The 16673-nt window shown below is 44.5% G+C and overlaps 1 protein-coding gene across 5 annotated transcripts in view; it reads left to right on the forward strand.

Moving 5' to 3' along the window:
- ULK1 (unc-51 like autophagy activating kinase 1) overlaps positions 1 to 16673 on the forward strand; it is an 82858-nt gene that overhangs the window by 23067 nt on the left and 43118 nt on the right. For all 5 annotated transcript variants that reach the window (XM_072879943.1, XM_072879946.1, XM_072879945.1 and 2 more), the window contains exons 7-10: positions 1858 to 2031; positions 3781 to 3854; positions 6600 to 6701; positions 14686 to 14744. In XM_072879943.1, coding sequence (XP_072736044.1) covers positions 1858 to 2031; positions 3781 to 3854; positions 6600 to 6701; positions 14686 to 14744 — 409 coding nt within the window. The remainder of the gene's footprint in view (positions 1 to 1857; positions 2032 to 3780; positions 3855 to 6599; positions 6702 to 14685; positions 14745 to 16673) is intronic.

Genomic DNA, 16673 nt, shown 5'->3' on the forward strand with positions numbered 1-16673 from the left:
ATCACAGAAGTATTGCAGAGACATTTTGTTGGAGAGAAGATTGAGCACAGCTAAGATGTTGGACCTTTAATAGACAGAAAATGATACAGGATTGAGTACGCTGATAGACTTCAGCAGGAGGTCAGGGAAAGTCTTGTTAAAGATGTGGCAGTACTTTTTTCAGAAGGTGCAAGTGGATTTGGTAGACTTGCATCTGAGCTGCCTCTTAATATCCTTAAAACCCCTTCACAGAATCTCTCCTTGCAGAGGAGTCTCTTGAATTCCAGCTGAGTGCCAGTTCATGAGCAAAAAGGCCCAGTGAGGGCAGAGAAACTCTATATACATGTGCACTGCTCTCACGTGTATGAGTCCAGGACCAGCTAATAGCCGCGGTGACATTTTAGCTCTGCTTGTGCCACCTTCTAGAACAGTGAGGTTTGGGAGTGGTGGGAGTTTATTTTCTATTCTAAGTGCTGTTTAACTTATCTGTGTCCCTTGCTGTTCCCCATGCATGTATTTTAAAAGTTAGATTTTTAATTTCCTGTGTTGTGTTAAAGCTGTGTGCAACCTCATCTGTGTTTTCATAAGGATTCCTCCCTTCCAGCTGACTAGGTAGAGTAGCATTTTGAAGCTTGTGCCAGCTTGTTTTAATGTCTTACTAAAGAACAGCTGGAAAAACACTGATGAGGTCCCAAGTAATTTACAGGGACCTTTTGCAAAAGAAATTATTTTTTTCGAGTGGAATGGTGCTTGCTTTAAGCCTGACTTGCTCAGTGACTGACAAGGAGGCAGGCTGGTAGCACTGTTGATCCTGGGGTTTGTTCAGCAGGCTTTGGCAAGAGTTTCATACGTATAGTTCTTAAAATAACGAGAGCTAATGTCGCATCTCTCTGATTGGAAGAGCCAGTTGAACATTATTTTAATCCCTTCAATGTTTATTTTCACACCACAGTTCTTGGGAAGCCCATGCCTCAGGAGAGTGCAGTTCAGAGCTTCCATATTTGCAGATTTTGATTACTAATATATTTAAAAAAAAAAAAATTGCTTATGAAAGCATTCTGAGACATTCTTGCTGCATCTATGGATGCAAGATGGAGGGTGTCAGATGACAGTTTGCAGGGGCCATTTGGCAGGGGTGTGTTGTTAGGTATTGGACCGTGGTTCACCCTGACATTGGGTTTGGGATTAGAATTATGGCTTGGTCTAGCGGTTGATGATACACAAGGGTTATGCCTAGACTTGGACTCATACCCCGAAGTTACAGATCCCTGCTGGCCGTGTACCCTAACTGACTGTCTGAACTTAACCTACTAATCCTTTCCAGGCCCAGCCATGAGCCTTAATGATTCTTGCAGGTATAAATCTTAATCCTAACTGCCTTTCCTCTTAGCTCCACCTTTAGACATAGTCTTTGTGATAAAGCTCTGACCTCAGGTATCCAACCACTATTGACCTATTGAGCTATTGACCATAGCTCAAAGGTAGCAACCCTCCCTCTCTTTGGGCCACGGGCCCTGCCTAGTGTTTGCCTAGATCTGGCTGGCAGCTCTTGCTGAGGGAAGCCCTAAACCTCACCAAATGTAACTTTTTGGATCCAGTTGATAACCCAGATTTAGCTCCTGCCACTGGCCTGAGTTCACCATGAGAGACTTGGGGCTGGAAACAGCCCTGACCACAGAATAAGCTGGGAATGCAAATGCTCTCCCTTGTTGCCTGTAGGAATCATTCAGAAATAGTGTGTGGACAAAAAACGCCATACGTGGAAGTAAAAATGCCAAATTATGGCTAATTGCTGTGGAGAATCTGCCCTCTGGGTTCTTCAGAGAACTGGCATTGTAATTTTTTAATCTGTGGTTATATTTTTTTCCTCCTCCCTAGCTATGCGGACGCTTAGTGAAGACACCATCAGGCTCTTTCTCCAGCAGATAGCAGGTGCCATGAAAATGCTGCACAGCAAAGGCATCATCCATCGGGACCTGAAACCACAGAATATCCTCCTTTCCTACACAGGAGGCAGGAAATCAAATCCCAACAACATTCGCATAAAGATTGGTAAGACCCCATTACAAATGTCACCCTAAGCGCTCTCAGGAGGGTTTCATGATGGATAAGTGGCAAGCCTCAATCTTTCTTTGGGGAACTGTCTAAGGGGAAGAAAGAATTGCTGCACTTTCTAAAATGCCCTGATGTTTTTCATCTTTCTCACTTAGTTCCTCTGCTAGACATAACCTTTAGTTGGCTCCAAGCAGCAGGAGCAAGAGCTTTGTGCTCTACCAGGACAGAGACTAATGCAACAGAAATTGGGCAGGCCTTGTTCCACTTCCAAGCTGAATGGTGCCTCCCTTGGTAAAAACAAATACCAGCCTGCCCTAATTGGCTTGTAATCTCCAGGATTACTAAGAAATGAGCAGCTGTTGTGACTTTTGTTTTCAGCTTTTAATAGAATTGAGGTAAATGTTGGTGTCTTAAGGCCTGAAACTAGCTGCTCTCCTGGCTGGCCTCAAAGAGCACAGTGGGAATTGGGCACACCTGAAAGCAGGTGTTTCCACAGTCCGAATTAGAGGCAGGCTTCTCAGCTGCATCTTGAAGAAATCCACTTTTTGCACATTAGGCAAGTGGCACAGGTGGACCAGTAGTTGGGACAAATGCTCCAGAAATCCAGTTACAGAGCACATGTATCCCCTGTGGTCCCTCAGAAATGAGTGCTGGATGATACCACCCTCAACACGTGGACTTTTGATTATGTTACAGTTCATGAGCTGAAGCTGACACCAATTAGAGAAAACTGTTTCTTGCCTGAACCCTGTGCTAATGCTTTTATTCAGCTGAGAAATAAGGTCCAGTGGAAAAGTTTGAAACATTGCTGCCCGTTTGGCCAAAGTGTTTTTTGTGGAGTGCAGAGTTATCTGGAAGGTGGAGGTGACTGGGAGATGCAGGCAGGAGGGCTGCGGGCACGGCTGCTCTTCAGCATGATGTACCCTGCAACCCCCTCCCTCCTGCTTCCCTGAGAGGTACATGGTCCAGGGAATGGCTAATTGTACCAATTCATTAGTGACAGATGACAGTGTAAACAGCTGTGTCAATCTCCCAGCTTGAAATATCTGGTAACCTTGAGAGACCCTCTGAGTATCATATGATCAGATGCTGAGTAACCTGCGGAGGTAATTCATCTTGGTATTCCTTGTCCCTGGCTTTTCTAGCCACCAGGTGAACTATGGGTTCAGCTTTCTGTCCTCGTGCTGGGGTTAGCCCTGTTGAAACTCTTCTAAAGGAACAGAGCAAGACTGGTTTTGGTAGGGCTGGTCTAGAAATGTGGGTGGTGGCGAGTAGTGGTTTCTCATGGATGTCTGTTACATTGCAGCCTTTTCAATGGAGGGGAACTTTCAGTTCCCCAAATTAAAAGTTGAGATAGCAGCAGATGAACTAGCTAGTATGAACTGGCATGCTCTCACTGAAGCCAAGCTTTACCAGCTTCCAGCAGCTGACATTTCGGAGTGCAGGCAAATGGGTACAGGAAGAAGTGACTGTTGATCGCTGCAAAATGGGTGGGAGTTTGTTCTTCTGAATACTTTTTTTGTGGCTTGGTCTATCCTTTTCTAGCGTCTGTAGTGTGCATTAATAACTAGCACAAGAATGTTGCTGCTTGAGAAGAGAACTATCAAAGTCTTTTTAAGATGGGGTACTTCACTTGCTGCAAAGGTTCGTGGGAAGTGAAAGGAAAGTAGGGGGAATCAACTGGAGAAGGTGCAGGCTCTCTAGAACTGCTGTCTGATCCTGATCTACCTCTGTTTCTCTTTGTAGCTGACTTTGGGTTTGCCCGCTATCTGCAGAATAATATGATGGCAGCAACATTGTGTGGTTCACCAATGTACATGGTAAGTGTGTTTTGCCTACAGTTTTTTCTGTATTGTTCTTGCTTTGCCCCCCAGAAGCAAGGCTTTGTTTTTTGCTAGCCATTCCCCCAAAGGTGAAATTCTAGTTACTTGTCAGAAACCAGCTATTACACAGGGAGACTTCATAAAGTTCTGGCTGCTGGTAATGTTGGACAACAGGTGCCTGTGTTGTCATGTAACTTTCAGGTGAGCTGTGGATAAATAAAACTGAACAAAATGAAGTATTGATTGCTGTCTGCTCCCAGAAACTGCATCTTCCAGAGGGGACCAGGGCCTCTCCACTGAAGGCATTGGGAAATGAAATCTATTTCCTCTGCTCTGAGCAAAGCAACAACAATAGAGAGTGAGGGCTGGGGTGGTATTTCACACACCTGGCTATATTTGAGGTGTTGCTTCCTTGGAGAGGAACCTCAGTCAGTCACTGCTTGAGCAGGCCCATCCGAGACAGAGTGGTTCCACAAGCCTGCTGTTGCCTCGGGCTTTGCAGTCATTTTTGCTGAGGCCATAGCATCAGGAGCAAGGTCCCTGTTTAACAGCAGTTTTCTAAAATCTCCAACTGTTTTTAGCTCTTTGGTCTTGCAAAATCCTTCAGATCTATGGACCTATGCAGGCAGAGATTTGGCCATTCTGGCTAACTTACTCCAAAGTATGCTTTGCTGTACAGCTCAGCAGATGGGTGTAAAGAGAGCTCACCTCTTTCTGTTTGGAATTTCTTTTGTGCATTCCCACTCCCTAACCCTCTCCCACCCCCCCCAATTCTTTCACCAAACCAGCTGCTTCCAGGATGACTTCTTAGCTTGTGAAACAGATGTGTTTAAAAAACCAAACTGATCCCTTTTGGCCCCCTTCGTACTTTCCACTCTGGGACCAGGATGTGAGGAGGTGATCTCTTGTTTGTGCTCATGGCAGCAGTCGAGATCTCGGTGTCGCATCAAGTCAGTGAAATTAAAAATGACAAAACCAGGCCAGAAGTAAAAATGTGAAAGCGGCCATGTAATAGTTCCTGGGGACATGGGTGTCTGAGCTCAAAGTAAAAAGATGATGTGGATCAAATTAGGTTGAAATTTTTACAAGTGCCCTGGGGCAGTAGGCACTGATTTTGAACATGGTCTGATCCACTCTTAAGTTTTTTTGTCTGTACTGTTTGGGCAGAGTTAGGCTGGGCTGGGCTGCACTGCACAGGAGTAGCATGTTTGGTAGTCTGTTCCACAGTACTAACTCAAGCAAAACGGACTTCCTCTCTCTCCCTGTTTTTGAAGCCTGATGTTTATTTGAACTATGCTATATGTGAAGATGATGTAATTTTTTTCTCCTGTGAGAGTTTCCTGAATTGTCTATTTTTAGTGATACTTTTTCTTTCAGAGTATCTTGTGAAAGTAAATGAAAACCACCCAGCTTATTTTTTGAAAGGGCTGGAGGAAGCTAGTGAAGACCTTCTTTTATTTTTTTTAATTTATTTTAAACAGCTCTGGACATGACAAGGAATCCCAGAATGTTTCATATTGTTCTCTGTTTACAGATGGATTTGAAGGAAGATGGGGAGGGAGGGTTCAACTGGGATTTAGGGTGTGTTTGAAGTCCGTCCCTACTGCCGTTGTGGATCTTGTGCAGTAGCCCTGGGAACATCTGCTGGCAAGGCAGGCCCTTATTCCCTGCTTTAGCTTGTAGCCCATTGCTGCTCTTTTCATTTTGCTCTTTTTTTAAAGGAAAGGTACTTTACCCACACCACAGTAACTTTTCTGTCTGAACCCTGATATGATCCTTGTCACATGAGGCTTGAAACCTCCTTGTGCAGTTCTTGTCCTGCTTCCTTGGCTTTGTTTGGTGTTGTGCCTGCTTCCCTTAGGGACAGACCGAGCTCCTGTCCACAACTTGTTTGCTGCCATTATTTTTTTTCCGTTACATGTGGCCTGTACCTCTAACAGAGCTAGAAAATTGATCCTGTTCCGTGCTGGCGGCACTGCAATGAAACCTGTTGTTATAAACGCGTGGGATTAGCAAGTCTACCCTTCCGTCCCTCTTCTTCTGCTGCCGCTCCTGAGGCATGCTGCCTCCTGGGCCATGGGGCCTTGTGGACTTGCACAGTCTCCAGCTTCTGGAACAAGCCTGGGAGGGAGCAACTGAGGGCATGGTGTGAGATTAGAAACCAGAGTCTGAGGCACAGCAGGGCTCAAGCTGTTGGACTGAAATGCACAGATCTGCCTTTGAACCCAAACTGTGACCTTGGCAGCAGGCTCTGGAGAATAATTAATATGCTGCCATCTGAGGGTAAATGAGGAAAGCGCATAAGTGATGCGGATCAGGATGGAGGCTGAAGCTTACCTGTGCAGTGTGAGCCTTTGCTTTTCCTGATCATTTACCTGTTACTTGCTTTGGTTTAGAAGATCTGTCTGAAATTTCAGTGAGGCTTCTTCTGAGCACAGGTGGATTCAGCAGAAAATAGTATGCTGAGAAGGGAAAGTAATGAGTTTGCCCAAAGAAGCCAAACAGTATAGGGTATTTTTTTGTCTGCCGGAATGAAAGTCTCTGCTTCCCCCACTTAAATAGGAATTGGCCCTTTCAAGGTAGTGTTACAGTCTTCTTGGGAGCAAATCTTTCACGGTTATTGGGGAATGTAGCTCAAGGGTTTTTAAAGCATAATAGTGACTTCTGTTTCTTTCTTGTAGCTGCTAAAAAAAAAAAAGCTACACCTTTTATAAAACAGATTTCTGTTCTCTCCCCAAAAAGGCACCAGAAGTCATTATGTCTCAACACTACGATGCCAAAGCTGACCTCTGGAGTATAGGAACCATCATTTATCAGTGTCTGACAGGAAAGGCTCCTTTTCAGGTAAGTTGCTTAGATCTAATGTTTCTGACTCTCTCGCGCTTTTTTCTTTTTTTCCTTTTAATCCGCTTACTCTAAGGCTTCTGTCATCTATAATATTAACTCCCATAGATCCAGTCTCATGGGGGTCTGGCTGTCCAACACCTTGACAATGTGGTGCTTTATATGTTGTAACGCTGGATGTGTTACAGCCCAGAGGAGTCATATTGTAGTATCTCAGTGAAATGTATTTCCTGGTTATAAATCCTTAGGAAGGGTCATCTCTTCAGAAAATTATCACAGATCAGTTAGAGCAGTGTTTTTTTCCCAGGCCCACACTTAAAAAATCAGTTTCTATTTACAATTGTACTCAGTGTATAACTTATAATTCTGTTGGGTATGGAAGGACAATAAGGAAGATTGTAATTGCAAGCTAATGTTCAGGATGATTTGGGGGTAACTGGTGTATTGCAGCTAAACTGACTTTGTTTTTAGAGCAGTTATGTAGGATCTTATCAAAAGAATCTTATCTGTCATCTCACAGCAATCCCTTCCAGTCTGAAATGTTTATGTTCATCAAGTCCAACTCCTCCAAGTATAACACAGTCCAATAAAACTCCACCCTGTAATTTATGCTATATAACTTCTGGATGAGCTAGAGCATATCTTCTGTGAAAGGTATTATCTGATTTTAAATTTTTTGCATGATGGAGAATTCATCACAGCCTTATGCAAGTTGCTTCAGGATTACTTCATGTATTTTTAAGCTTATATATAGCTGGAGTTCATCTAGACTCAGTGCATTTTTGTTGTTCCCAATCATTAGTGTGCCACACTGCATAGTACTCTTCTTCCGTGCTGTATGAGATCTACAGGCTCTCCCTTGCAACCACTATTTAAAAGTACTGTACTTGCCAGCTTTTTCCTTGCTGTCTTACAGCATAGCAGAGAGATGCTCGAGTTGCTGATACTTCTTTGCTTCTCTGATGTGTGAGCTCTGTAGAGCTTGTCTCTAATCCATGGAAAAAGACCAAACCTCAAATTTGCATGCTGATGGGTCAGCTGATGTGAACTCTTCAGCTTCTTAGATCAGTTGGGACAAATGTGAACTGTGGCCCTCTTTTCTCATGTCCTGACATCTCTTTATCCTGACTCCTAACAAAAAAACCAAAACAACAAACAAACAACCCAAACAAAAAAAAAGTCAGGTTGCAGGGGAGGGGGGAATCTATGCTCATGTAACAAGGCAAATTTTATGAACTGCAGGACTGTCTGAGCTTTAGTTCCATAGCTCTTTAGAATGTCACGCAAGACCTTGAATGTTCATGCAGTTACATCATCAGGAAGGATAAAGTGAATTCTGAATCTGTTGCAGGAAAGAGTGGGCAAATACAGAAGTAAACTAATGGTATGTTTTGGTTTTGTCTAGAGCCAAGAACACTTTTCTCCTTCAGGGTAATTTTTTCCCTGCTGCTGTAAGAATCTTCCATTCCATTGCTTTATATTCTGTCCACCAGCTTGCTCTGTATTTAGAGCAAGACTTCATTTCCTTTGCCTGTTTCTTTTTTATAAACACCCCTACAAGGTACACTGAAACTCCTGAATGGCTCCTGTTTACTGGCTGCATCCGCTTGTTGCCAGTGTTGTTATCTTTGAGAGGAGAAAATGACTGTTAGGATAAAAGAAAATAAATATTTGTGCATTAAGAAAAAAATGTGGGGGTGGAGAAAGCAAGCTTTGACTCTGCATGCATAGGAGAGCCTTGCACTCGTTCTGTCTTGTAACTTAGTGCCTTTTAGTCTCTAAAGGCACCTTGATACTGTACTTGTTCAAATAATTTAGTTATTTAATGTGATGACTTTATCATAGGTGTTCTTCACTTAGTAGCTCACACACAAGCTTGGGGGATCTGATTTCTTTGAAAAGAATTAGGTGGCTTTGGCCGTTGAAGCATGTTACAGAAATGTTCTTCTGAAAGCATTTGTTCTTATAGAGAAGACTTTTCACAGGAAATAGAATTGAATACTAGTCAGCTTTGTTCAGCTCTTCAGACAAGGTTTTGAAAGGGCAGGTGGCCAGAAAACCATCAGCGCTCTGCCTGTACATGTGTCCACAGGCTCACATGGGTGAGAGCAGTCCTGCATGCCTGTGTCCCTCTGGCTGAGGCATGGCAATACCCTGCTTTGTGGCGGGCAATGAAGGGACGTTTTGGTCCCTGCCCAGCCAGTCCTGATCCTTGCTTTGTGTTTGCCTGACTTGATAACTTCTCTCTTTCCCATATACATCCAACATCTGTTGGGCTGGGGGCGGGGGTCACTCGTTTCTCTATTTTAGTTTTTTCCCCATGCCCTTTCCTCTTTTGGGGTTTGTATTTTGTAGCAAAATGCCAGGCCCCCTTTGTTACTGCAGTAGCAGCTGTGGATTTGTTTGATCAGGGAGAGAGAAAAGCTCAGCCCAGATGGTTCTCTGTGTGCCATCTATTTGTTTTGACCACGTGTGTCACAAATTGCCTTCTCCTAGCTGTGACTTTCAGGTGAAAGAAGCCTGTCTAGGGCAGATGTTGGAAAGCTAGTTAAAGGTTAACTGGCTTTATTTCTTTGTTGGCATGACTGTGTTGTAAGAATTTGCTGATGGTCACTGAGCAGTCGAGGAGCTATTGTTCACAGGGCTTTTAGGAGGAGAGAGGGGTAGTGGACAGAGGTGATGGGGAGACCATGAATAGGAATGAGTGCTTTTGGGAGGGACATCTAGAAATGGGTGGGGAGATAACAGGCTGATTTCGGGTAGTGTCACCAGCAGACCCAGTTGTACAGGGCAGCCAGGAACTGGATTTCTGATGTTAACCTCTTCAGGCTAAATCCTTACTGTGCCTTCCCTCCCGGACGGGTAAGGGCAGCTGCTCACCTCTGTCTAGCTGAGATTCCCATGGGAATCTGGAGCACGGTGGTGTGAAACATGCTGCATTTGGGTGCTCTAGCTGTTCACTGCCTGAGCCGATTAGGCACCTTCACGGGGATGCAAACCAAAAGGACTCCAGTGTTATCTGTAGTGAGGAGGAAGGAGCTGTCTAAAAATAAAATAGGGCTTCGGGGAACTGGGTTAGATGGAGAAAAGATCAAATGTGTGGAAAGGCTGAGGCAGCTGTCAGTCCAGAAAGTGCTTGTAAACCAAGACAGAGATGTGTGTATGTGCCTGAATGTGATTTCTAGCTGTCTCAAAGTTAAAATTAACTATAGCTGGGTCACCCAAGGCAACTTCCCAGAGCCATTCCTGTCCCTTCCCTGCCTCTCTGCACACAGACAAGAAAGAAGCTGCTGATGCTCAGATGTGAACAGTTGGTAGGATGGCTGGTGAAGCTGTCTTAAGGAGCTTTTTGTATTAAACATGCCCATAAACAAAACAATGAGACTGCTATAGGGATGAGATTAATGGGATTCATAATCCCTATAAACAGATTTGCTGAGCACTCTATTAATGTGGAATTGTTAATTTGCCTTGCCTAAAAGTGGTCTGCACTTGCATCTCTTCATTTCTGTTGCTGAGCACAGGACTTGAACAGTGCGTTTCCTGGTCTTGCCGACCAGTACTGAGAAGTGCCTTGAGAGTATAGTGGTTTTCTCTTGTCCCTACCTGAGCTGAAAAGATTGGGACCCAGTGCCCACCATGAGGTGATGTAGGCTGTGTAGACAAGTGACAACCAGAAGCAAAACTGGAGGCAGAGAAGAAAAAGATTTACATAAGGTCTAAAATATGTTCCAAAACCAATCTAGTCCTTGTCAGATGATGTTTTAAATATGATTAGAGTTAAATGACCTCAATCTCTCTCTCTTTTCTTTTTTTTTTTTTTTGGTTGGGGGGAGGAATCTCACTGCTGTTCCTGGTGGTTTCTGTTGTGTGACCCCTTTAAAAACTGGGCAACTCTTGGTAAGCAGACACACAGCCAAGCACATGCACTTTGTGTCAGAGCTATCTCTGGCAGTGGGACGGGTCCACTTGGATATCAGATCCTGCTAAGGACCGTGAAACCTGGTTGTCTGCTGTTTGAGCCTTTGTGTGAAACTTCTCTTAGCTCCTTTACGGACATGGTGCGCTGTGTCTGTGGGAGAGTGAGCCGGGGAGCAGGGAAGTGACAAGAGAGGTAATGCAAGTTTTGCTGCCTGGTCTAGTAGCTCTGAAAGAGTTAACCTGACTGTGTATGTTCTCATCCCAGCTAGCTGCTAGGTGAAAAATTAATTTCTAAGCCTGATGTGCCAAGTCCACTGCTTTATTTCTGGGTTAATTCTGCCTGCATAAGTACTAGGATTATGTATCACTTACAACAAAACAGCTATGTTGTGAAATGGGCCTTGAGGAAGACTAGGGAAGGGAGGATTTTATACCCAGAATTTGAACTCCTGGTTTATTTGTTAGGCAGGCTGCTCTTCTGTTCCCAAAGCTGTTCCTCTGGACTGTCCTGTGTCAATGGGGACAGGTATTCCTAGTGGTGGTAGGTTACTCTGCCGAAATTGGGCACAGCGATTGACTTGTTGCTGTAGACAGTGAGCCGTTGGCTTTTGGCCCAGTGTTTGTGGGTTTGATCCTGCTCTGTTGGGAGTAGAGAGAAAAACATCCATGGATAGCTAAAGAAAAAGGTTGGGGGGGTTGTTTGTTGTTTTTCTGGTCCTCGTGCTTTCGGGATCCCCTGAATGCCAGCCACTTAGTTGTGGGAGTCTTAAAATATCAACTGTTCAGACTGCACAAGCAGAAGGTATTTGCAGCAGGTTTTCAAGCTTTTCCCTAGAACTACTGAGCTAGAAACATCATGACTTATTTCTTTTTTCGTTCTAACGTATCTGAATCCCTTCTCTGCACCTCCAAATCCCCAGGAATCCCAAAGGAAAGGATTCAAACAAAAGAGCAGATACCATACACCTGCTATGAAGTGTTGACTAGACAGTGCTGTTCACTGAGGCTGTGAATGTCTCTGGCCCTCTTTTGACTGAGCATTGGGCTCTTGCATCCAGCATTTCCCTAAGCGCAACAAATCCAGTGCTGAGTGCTTTTGGAAACACCACCCTGCGTGCTTTTTGCGTGCAATTCACTTGCAGGCAGCCAGCACTGAGTGGGATTTGGCAGGGTTATGCTGAATGCCTTTGTTGGCTCAACATATTTCCACTGCTGCTCAGGACAAAGTATAACAGAGTGGCAGGATTGAATTTGTCCAATTGTCTTTATATATAGAAAGGACAGACGAAAACAGAGCCAGTTACACTAATGCAGCTGCTCCATAGTAACATGAGAGGGGGAACAAGGGCATGAATTGGCCTGCTGGCATGTCTCTGTTCTTGGGGAAAACTGAGCTGTCCATTCTGCATCCCTGTTTGACAGATGGATGCTGTCCTACAGGTAGCAGCTGGCTCTGTGTACCTTGAATGGTCTAGTTGTTAAGTGCCTAAAATGTGCTTTTTGTAGTGTTTTTCTTGGGTAGGGTAGATATGCCTGGAAGGTGGATTTGAAATTAAGTCCTTAGCTTCCTGGAAGAAGGAATTAAAATGGCATTTTTAGGGTCTTACAAACACTTTTGCATTTTTTCCATGATTCTCAGAGAAGCACTATTTATTGAAAGAAGAGGTGAGCAAAGTGGCTGAAGGTACCAGTGCTTTATGAAATGGATGCTAACAGCAGGAGAGCAGTGGGCATGTTACTGTGAGCCTGGCAGCCTGCTGCTAGGAGCAGAACTGTGTGACTCAGTTGATTAATAATGAAGTTACATGAAGATGCAATTGGTTTTACCAAATTAACGGTGATCCACAGTTGTCTGTGCTGGGCACTCACTATGACTCTCTTCCTCAGCAGGCAGCTACCTGTATCGGAGACCAGCCTTGAATTGTGGGCTCTTGAGGACAGCCCTAGTGAAGAAGCATGGTCTGGGTGGGTAGGGGCCTGGCACCCTGGCTATGGTCCTTGCAGAACAAGTGGGAATTGTAGAGACAGCAGAATGTGGAGAAACAACATCCCTACAGGGGTATCTCTTTAATTTGTACAAAGAGGAGGGGAACTTTACTGAGGATTTTGTTTCTATCCAAGCTAGTGCTTAGAAACGCTCTCTAATGAACTGGGCTTTGCATGTGTGCTGCTTTTAATATACTCTGTCTTTATTGCCAGGAAAATTTCTGACAAAACAGTGTTTGAAATAGATCAGAGCTTCATTGTATTTGTGAAACAATTGAGTTGTTGCAACAGGAAATGAACAGAGCAAACAGCCAAGGCTTGTATCTCTCTGATGTGAGCAAGCACTTCGCTTCCCTGCAGTGGAGTTCTGCTCCTCCTTGTACGTTATGTCTGTCGGCATACTTTTCATCACGCAGAGCATTGTGGCCAAGCCATTTGGTGCGGTGTGTACGCTTGCCTTGTTAAAGTTTGCCAAATATTAAGAATCTGATTACAGGGCAAGATCTGCAGGGGTAAAGGTGTAAAATGGAGTTTCACTGAACCAAATCAAATTGAGTGGCAATGATTGGAAATTTTGATGCAGTTTGGCATCTATGTAACAAGGTGCTTTGCTGAATAATGTTCATTTTAATGGTTTGGGAAGAAAGTATTTCTGCACCTCCTGTTTGGGTCCCTGCTGTGTCTGTGAACAGCAAAGCATATGTTATTGCATAAAGGAGAACCAGGAAATCTTTATTTCCTTCTTTTAGGAATCTGGTAGCTCTCACTGGTGCAAATTGATAGGAGAGCTGTGAAACTTGGGTTGCTAAGACGATGCAAGAAATACTGTCCTGATTGGTACTACGTGAGTCTGATATTAGCAGCTTTTGAGACTCTCCCTTTGGTTTCTCTCGAGGATTTGTACTGAGCTCTCACAGTTATCCCTAATTTTCATCTTCAGCCAGAGGGAGTAGGTGATGTTGAAACAGCATCTTATGTGGCTGCTTTTCCAGTCATGCTGTGTTAGCGGTATTTTGATGGCCATCTGCAGATTGGTTTGTCCGATTTGCCATTTTAAGCATCTTAATTGACCTTAAATGCTTCTAATTTAGAAATGGAAGTAGGTGGAAGGCTCGAGGGTTTTTTTTTTTGAGCCTGGCCTGAACATCAGGAGGAGCTGCCTGTTGCCTCCTTGTTCACACTTTCCTACACACTCTGCTGCACCAATAATTGATTGCAGATGAATCTCTCTGATCTTCCTTCCCTGTTTATGTCTGCCTTCATGTCTATGTCATGCCAGTCAGCCTGCTCTGCCTTTTAATACAGAGATTTTGCCTAAGCAGAAAAGCTTGAGAATTTACTGGCCTGTATTATTCATTGCATAAAAACAAATGGAGAAATGACGTTAGGAGATTTTTATGTGTCTGTGCTTCTATACTGGCGACTTTATTTTTAACCTCAGCTGTAAATCTCTTGTGTCTAGTCTTTTTTTCTTTTTTTTAATCCCATCTCTCAGAATTTGGGATCTTCCAGTCAACGTCCCCAGCAGTTGTATACATTACTGCACACATAGGAGCTGTGGCTTGAGACCTTCTGGCTTCCTGGAATTAAAGTAGAAAATCCTAATTCAGTTGCTGTTCCCCATGTTCCTGGTCTCTTCACAGATCCCTTGCCCATCAAAAGGCTCCCTGCCCCTTTTCTAAATGCCCTGCAGCACTAATCCATGTTCTCAGCGGGAGCTGCCATTCATCATTTGGGACTCCTCACGTCTGCAATTATTTAGCCTTCTGGGTGAGGCTATTAGGCCAGCTCAGACCTGAGCATCAGAGCCCACTGCAATGAAGTTCAGCCCTTGGAAGGGGAGAGCAGGACAGAACCAGGTCAGGGACAAAAAGACAGTGGGCTGAAATCCTGTATTTTCACTCTGGCACAGTGCTGGCCTTTCAGTCCAAAGCAAGCTGCAGGTTCTCATTGTCTGTGCTGGTTCAGCAGCTGAAGAGTGCCTCTCTGCTCTTCAGAGTAACTGTGAAATAGGAATGCTAATCCCCTGACTTCATTGTCAACTGCTTCATGCACTGGTTTTCTTTCTCCTCTACAGGCCAGCAGCCCACAGGATCTTCGTCTCTTCTATGAGAAAAACAAGATGCTGATGCCGAAGTAAGCATTTTTCCAGTGTCACCGTTTGTATGCACTTGTTTACTCTGTATTTACACCTGTCCTCGCCTGCTCCTGGCTTGTCACTCGGGGAGGTGACTGTAAAATATTTGGCCACCTGCCTTCCCCTGTTTCTTAAACCAGCAGTGATGTGGCCCAGAGAAAGTCAGACAGCAGCGGATTGCCAGAGTTGGTGTTCTCTCTTTTCGCAGATGCTACTTCTCTCCTACATTGCAAAAATTCAGGATCGTTAGTGATTTCAAGAGCCAGCTAGTGGTCCTGTCCCACGTATGGCTTCCCTGAGGCTGGGAGCCTTGGGAAGAAACCATGGCAATTCTTGAATCACACGAGCAGCCAAACTGCAGTCTCTCCTGTAACCTGCCATACCTGACTGCAGATCACATTCCCATTTCTCATGTGTCAGGACAGCAACTGCTTGTGTCCATCCTGCTAATAGGAGGAAATATTATAACCTCGATAGAAATGGACACTACTGCAGTTTCCAAGGGGAAGATAACTGCGTTCGTCCCACCGGGGTGTATGTTACCTAGTGAAGCATCTAGCTGCCACTCAGCACTGATTTGTCAGTGTATTTTGGTTTTGTTGCTGTGGTCTTTCCTTTTGACCTCTGAGCTCTTAAAGCAGAACCTCATGCCTGCTCTTAAAACCTCAGCTTGGTATAGAGACAGGACTGAAGTTCCAAGTTTATACATCAAAAAATTGGAAAGTGTTTTTTAACCAGAAAGTTAATTTCCATTTGGCAGAGCTGCTAATGCAGCCACATACACAGGAAGTGCATTGAGTTGCTGTATGTAGATTCCCTCCCCCCCTTATCAGTTTAGACAGCTCCAGGAGATAGTGGAAGGAACTGTCCAGAAGCTAGAGCTCTTATCAGTGACCTGCGCTATGCATTTAATTTCCCTTCAAATACTTCTTTTTTTGATTTGGGGAGAAGGGGCAAATTCTATCAGGATTAAATTTGGGGTATCTGCATGCTCCTCTGGATTGAACCAGAGGGTGTGATGGAGTGAAACACCCAAGCAAAACAATTCAAAGCAAAAACACTGCCGCATAGTTGGAGCCAAATAGTCTGTGTGAGCAGAACGTAGAGCTTGTTTCCCCTGCACAGCCTAAAACATGGCTGCTCACCTTTGAGGTAGTCCCTCTTACTAAGAGAAACTAATTCCTACAATTAATAAGCTTTCTTGTGTTGATCACGCTGCCCTGCTGCTGCTTTTGCTCATGGTGCATGCAGTAGGAGGCAGGCGAGGGGAGAAATGAAACTCAGCTGTAAGAGGAGAGCATGTCTGTTCTTGTAGGGATTAGTCCTTCTCCTTTGCGAGTCCTTGGTACGCACTCTGCCTCTACCATTTTCACTTGTCTCTGCTTTTTAACTACCAAATGCCTCCAAAATTTAGATCCAAGCCCATTGTTTTCTTTCACTGTGGAAGTCTGATCCGAAGCAGCCTTTGTGTAAATGCCAGTTCCCTGCTTTCCCAAGTCAGTTTGTCTCTTTAACATGAGCTGCAATCTGTGCTATTTCCTGAGTAAACATGAATAAACTGCCTCTGCCAGCCCTGCCAACACAGGATGAAACACGAAACTGCTCCAGAGACCTCCTTCTCAGACTGCAGCAGTGCCAGGATTTGGTTTCATTCTCCTTGGGGCTAGGCAGGCTGGCACCCACCTCCCTGGCATCACCATGGAAAGTGGTGTGTTTTGGCTTGGGAATGGGGTGGGGCAGAAAAGCTCATTAAATGCTCACCAGCAGTCTCTGCCTGCCGGGCTGGTGCCGTTGCTGGCAGGTGAAATGCCATTCTGAGGTGGGGAGCCCATGTCAGTAGGAGCAAGCCCAAAGGCCTCACAATTTTAATAGCACCGATCTAAAGAACTAACATTCATTGTGCTGATTTGTGTGGCAAAGTGTATTCT

Source organism: Ciconia boyciana, chromosome 15 (assembly GCF_034638445.1).
Source record: "Ciconia boyciana chromosome 15, ASM3463844v1, whole genome shotgun sequence".
NCBI lineage: Eukaryota > Metazoa > Chordata > Aves > Ciconiiformes > Ciconiidae > Ciconia > Ciconia boyciana.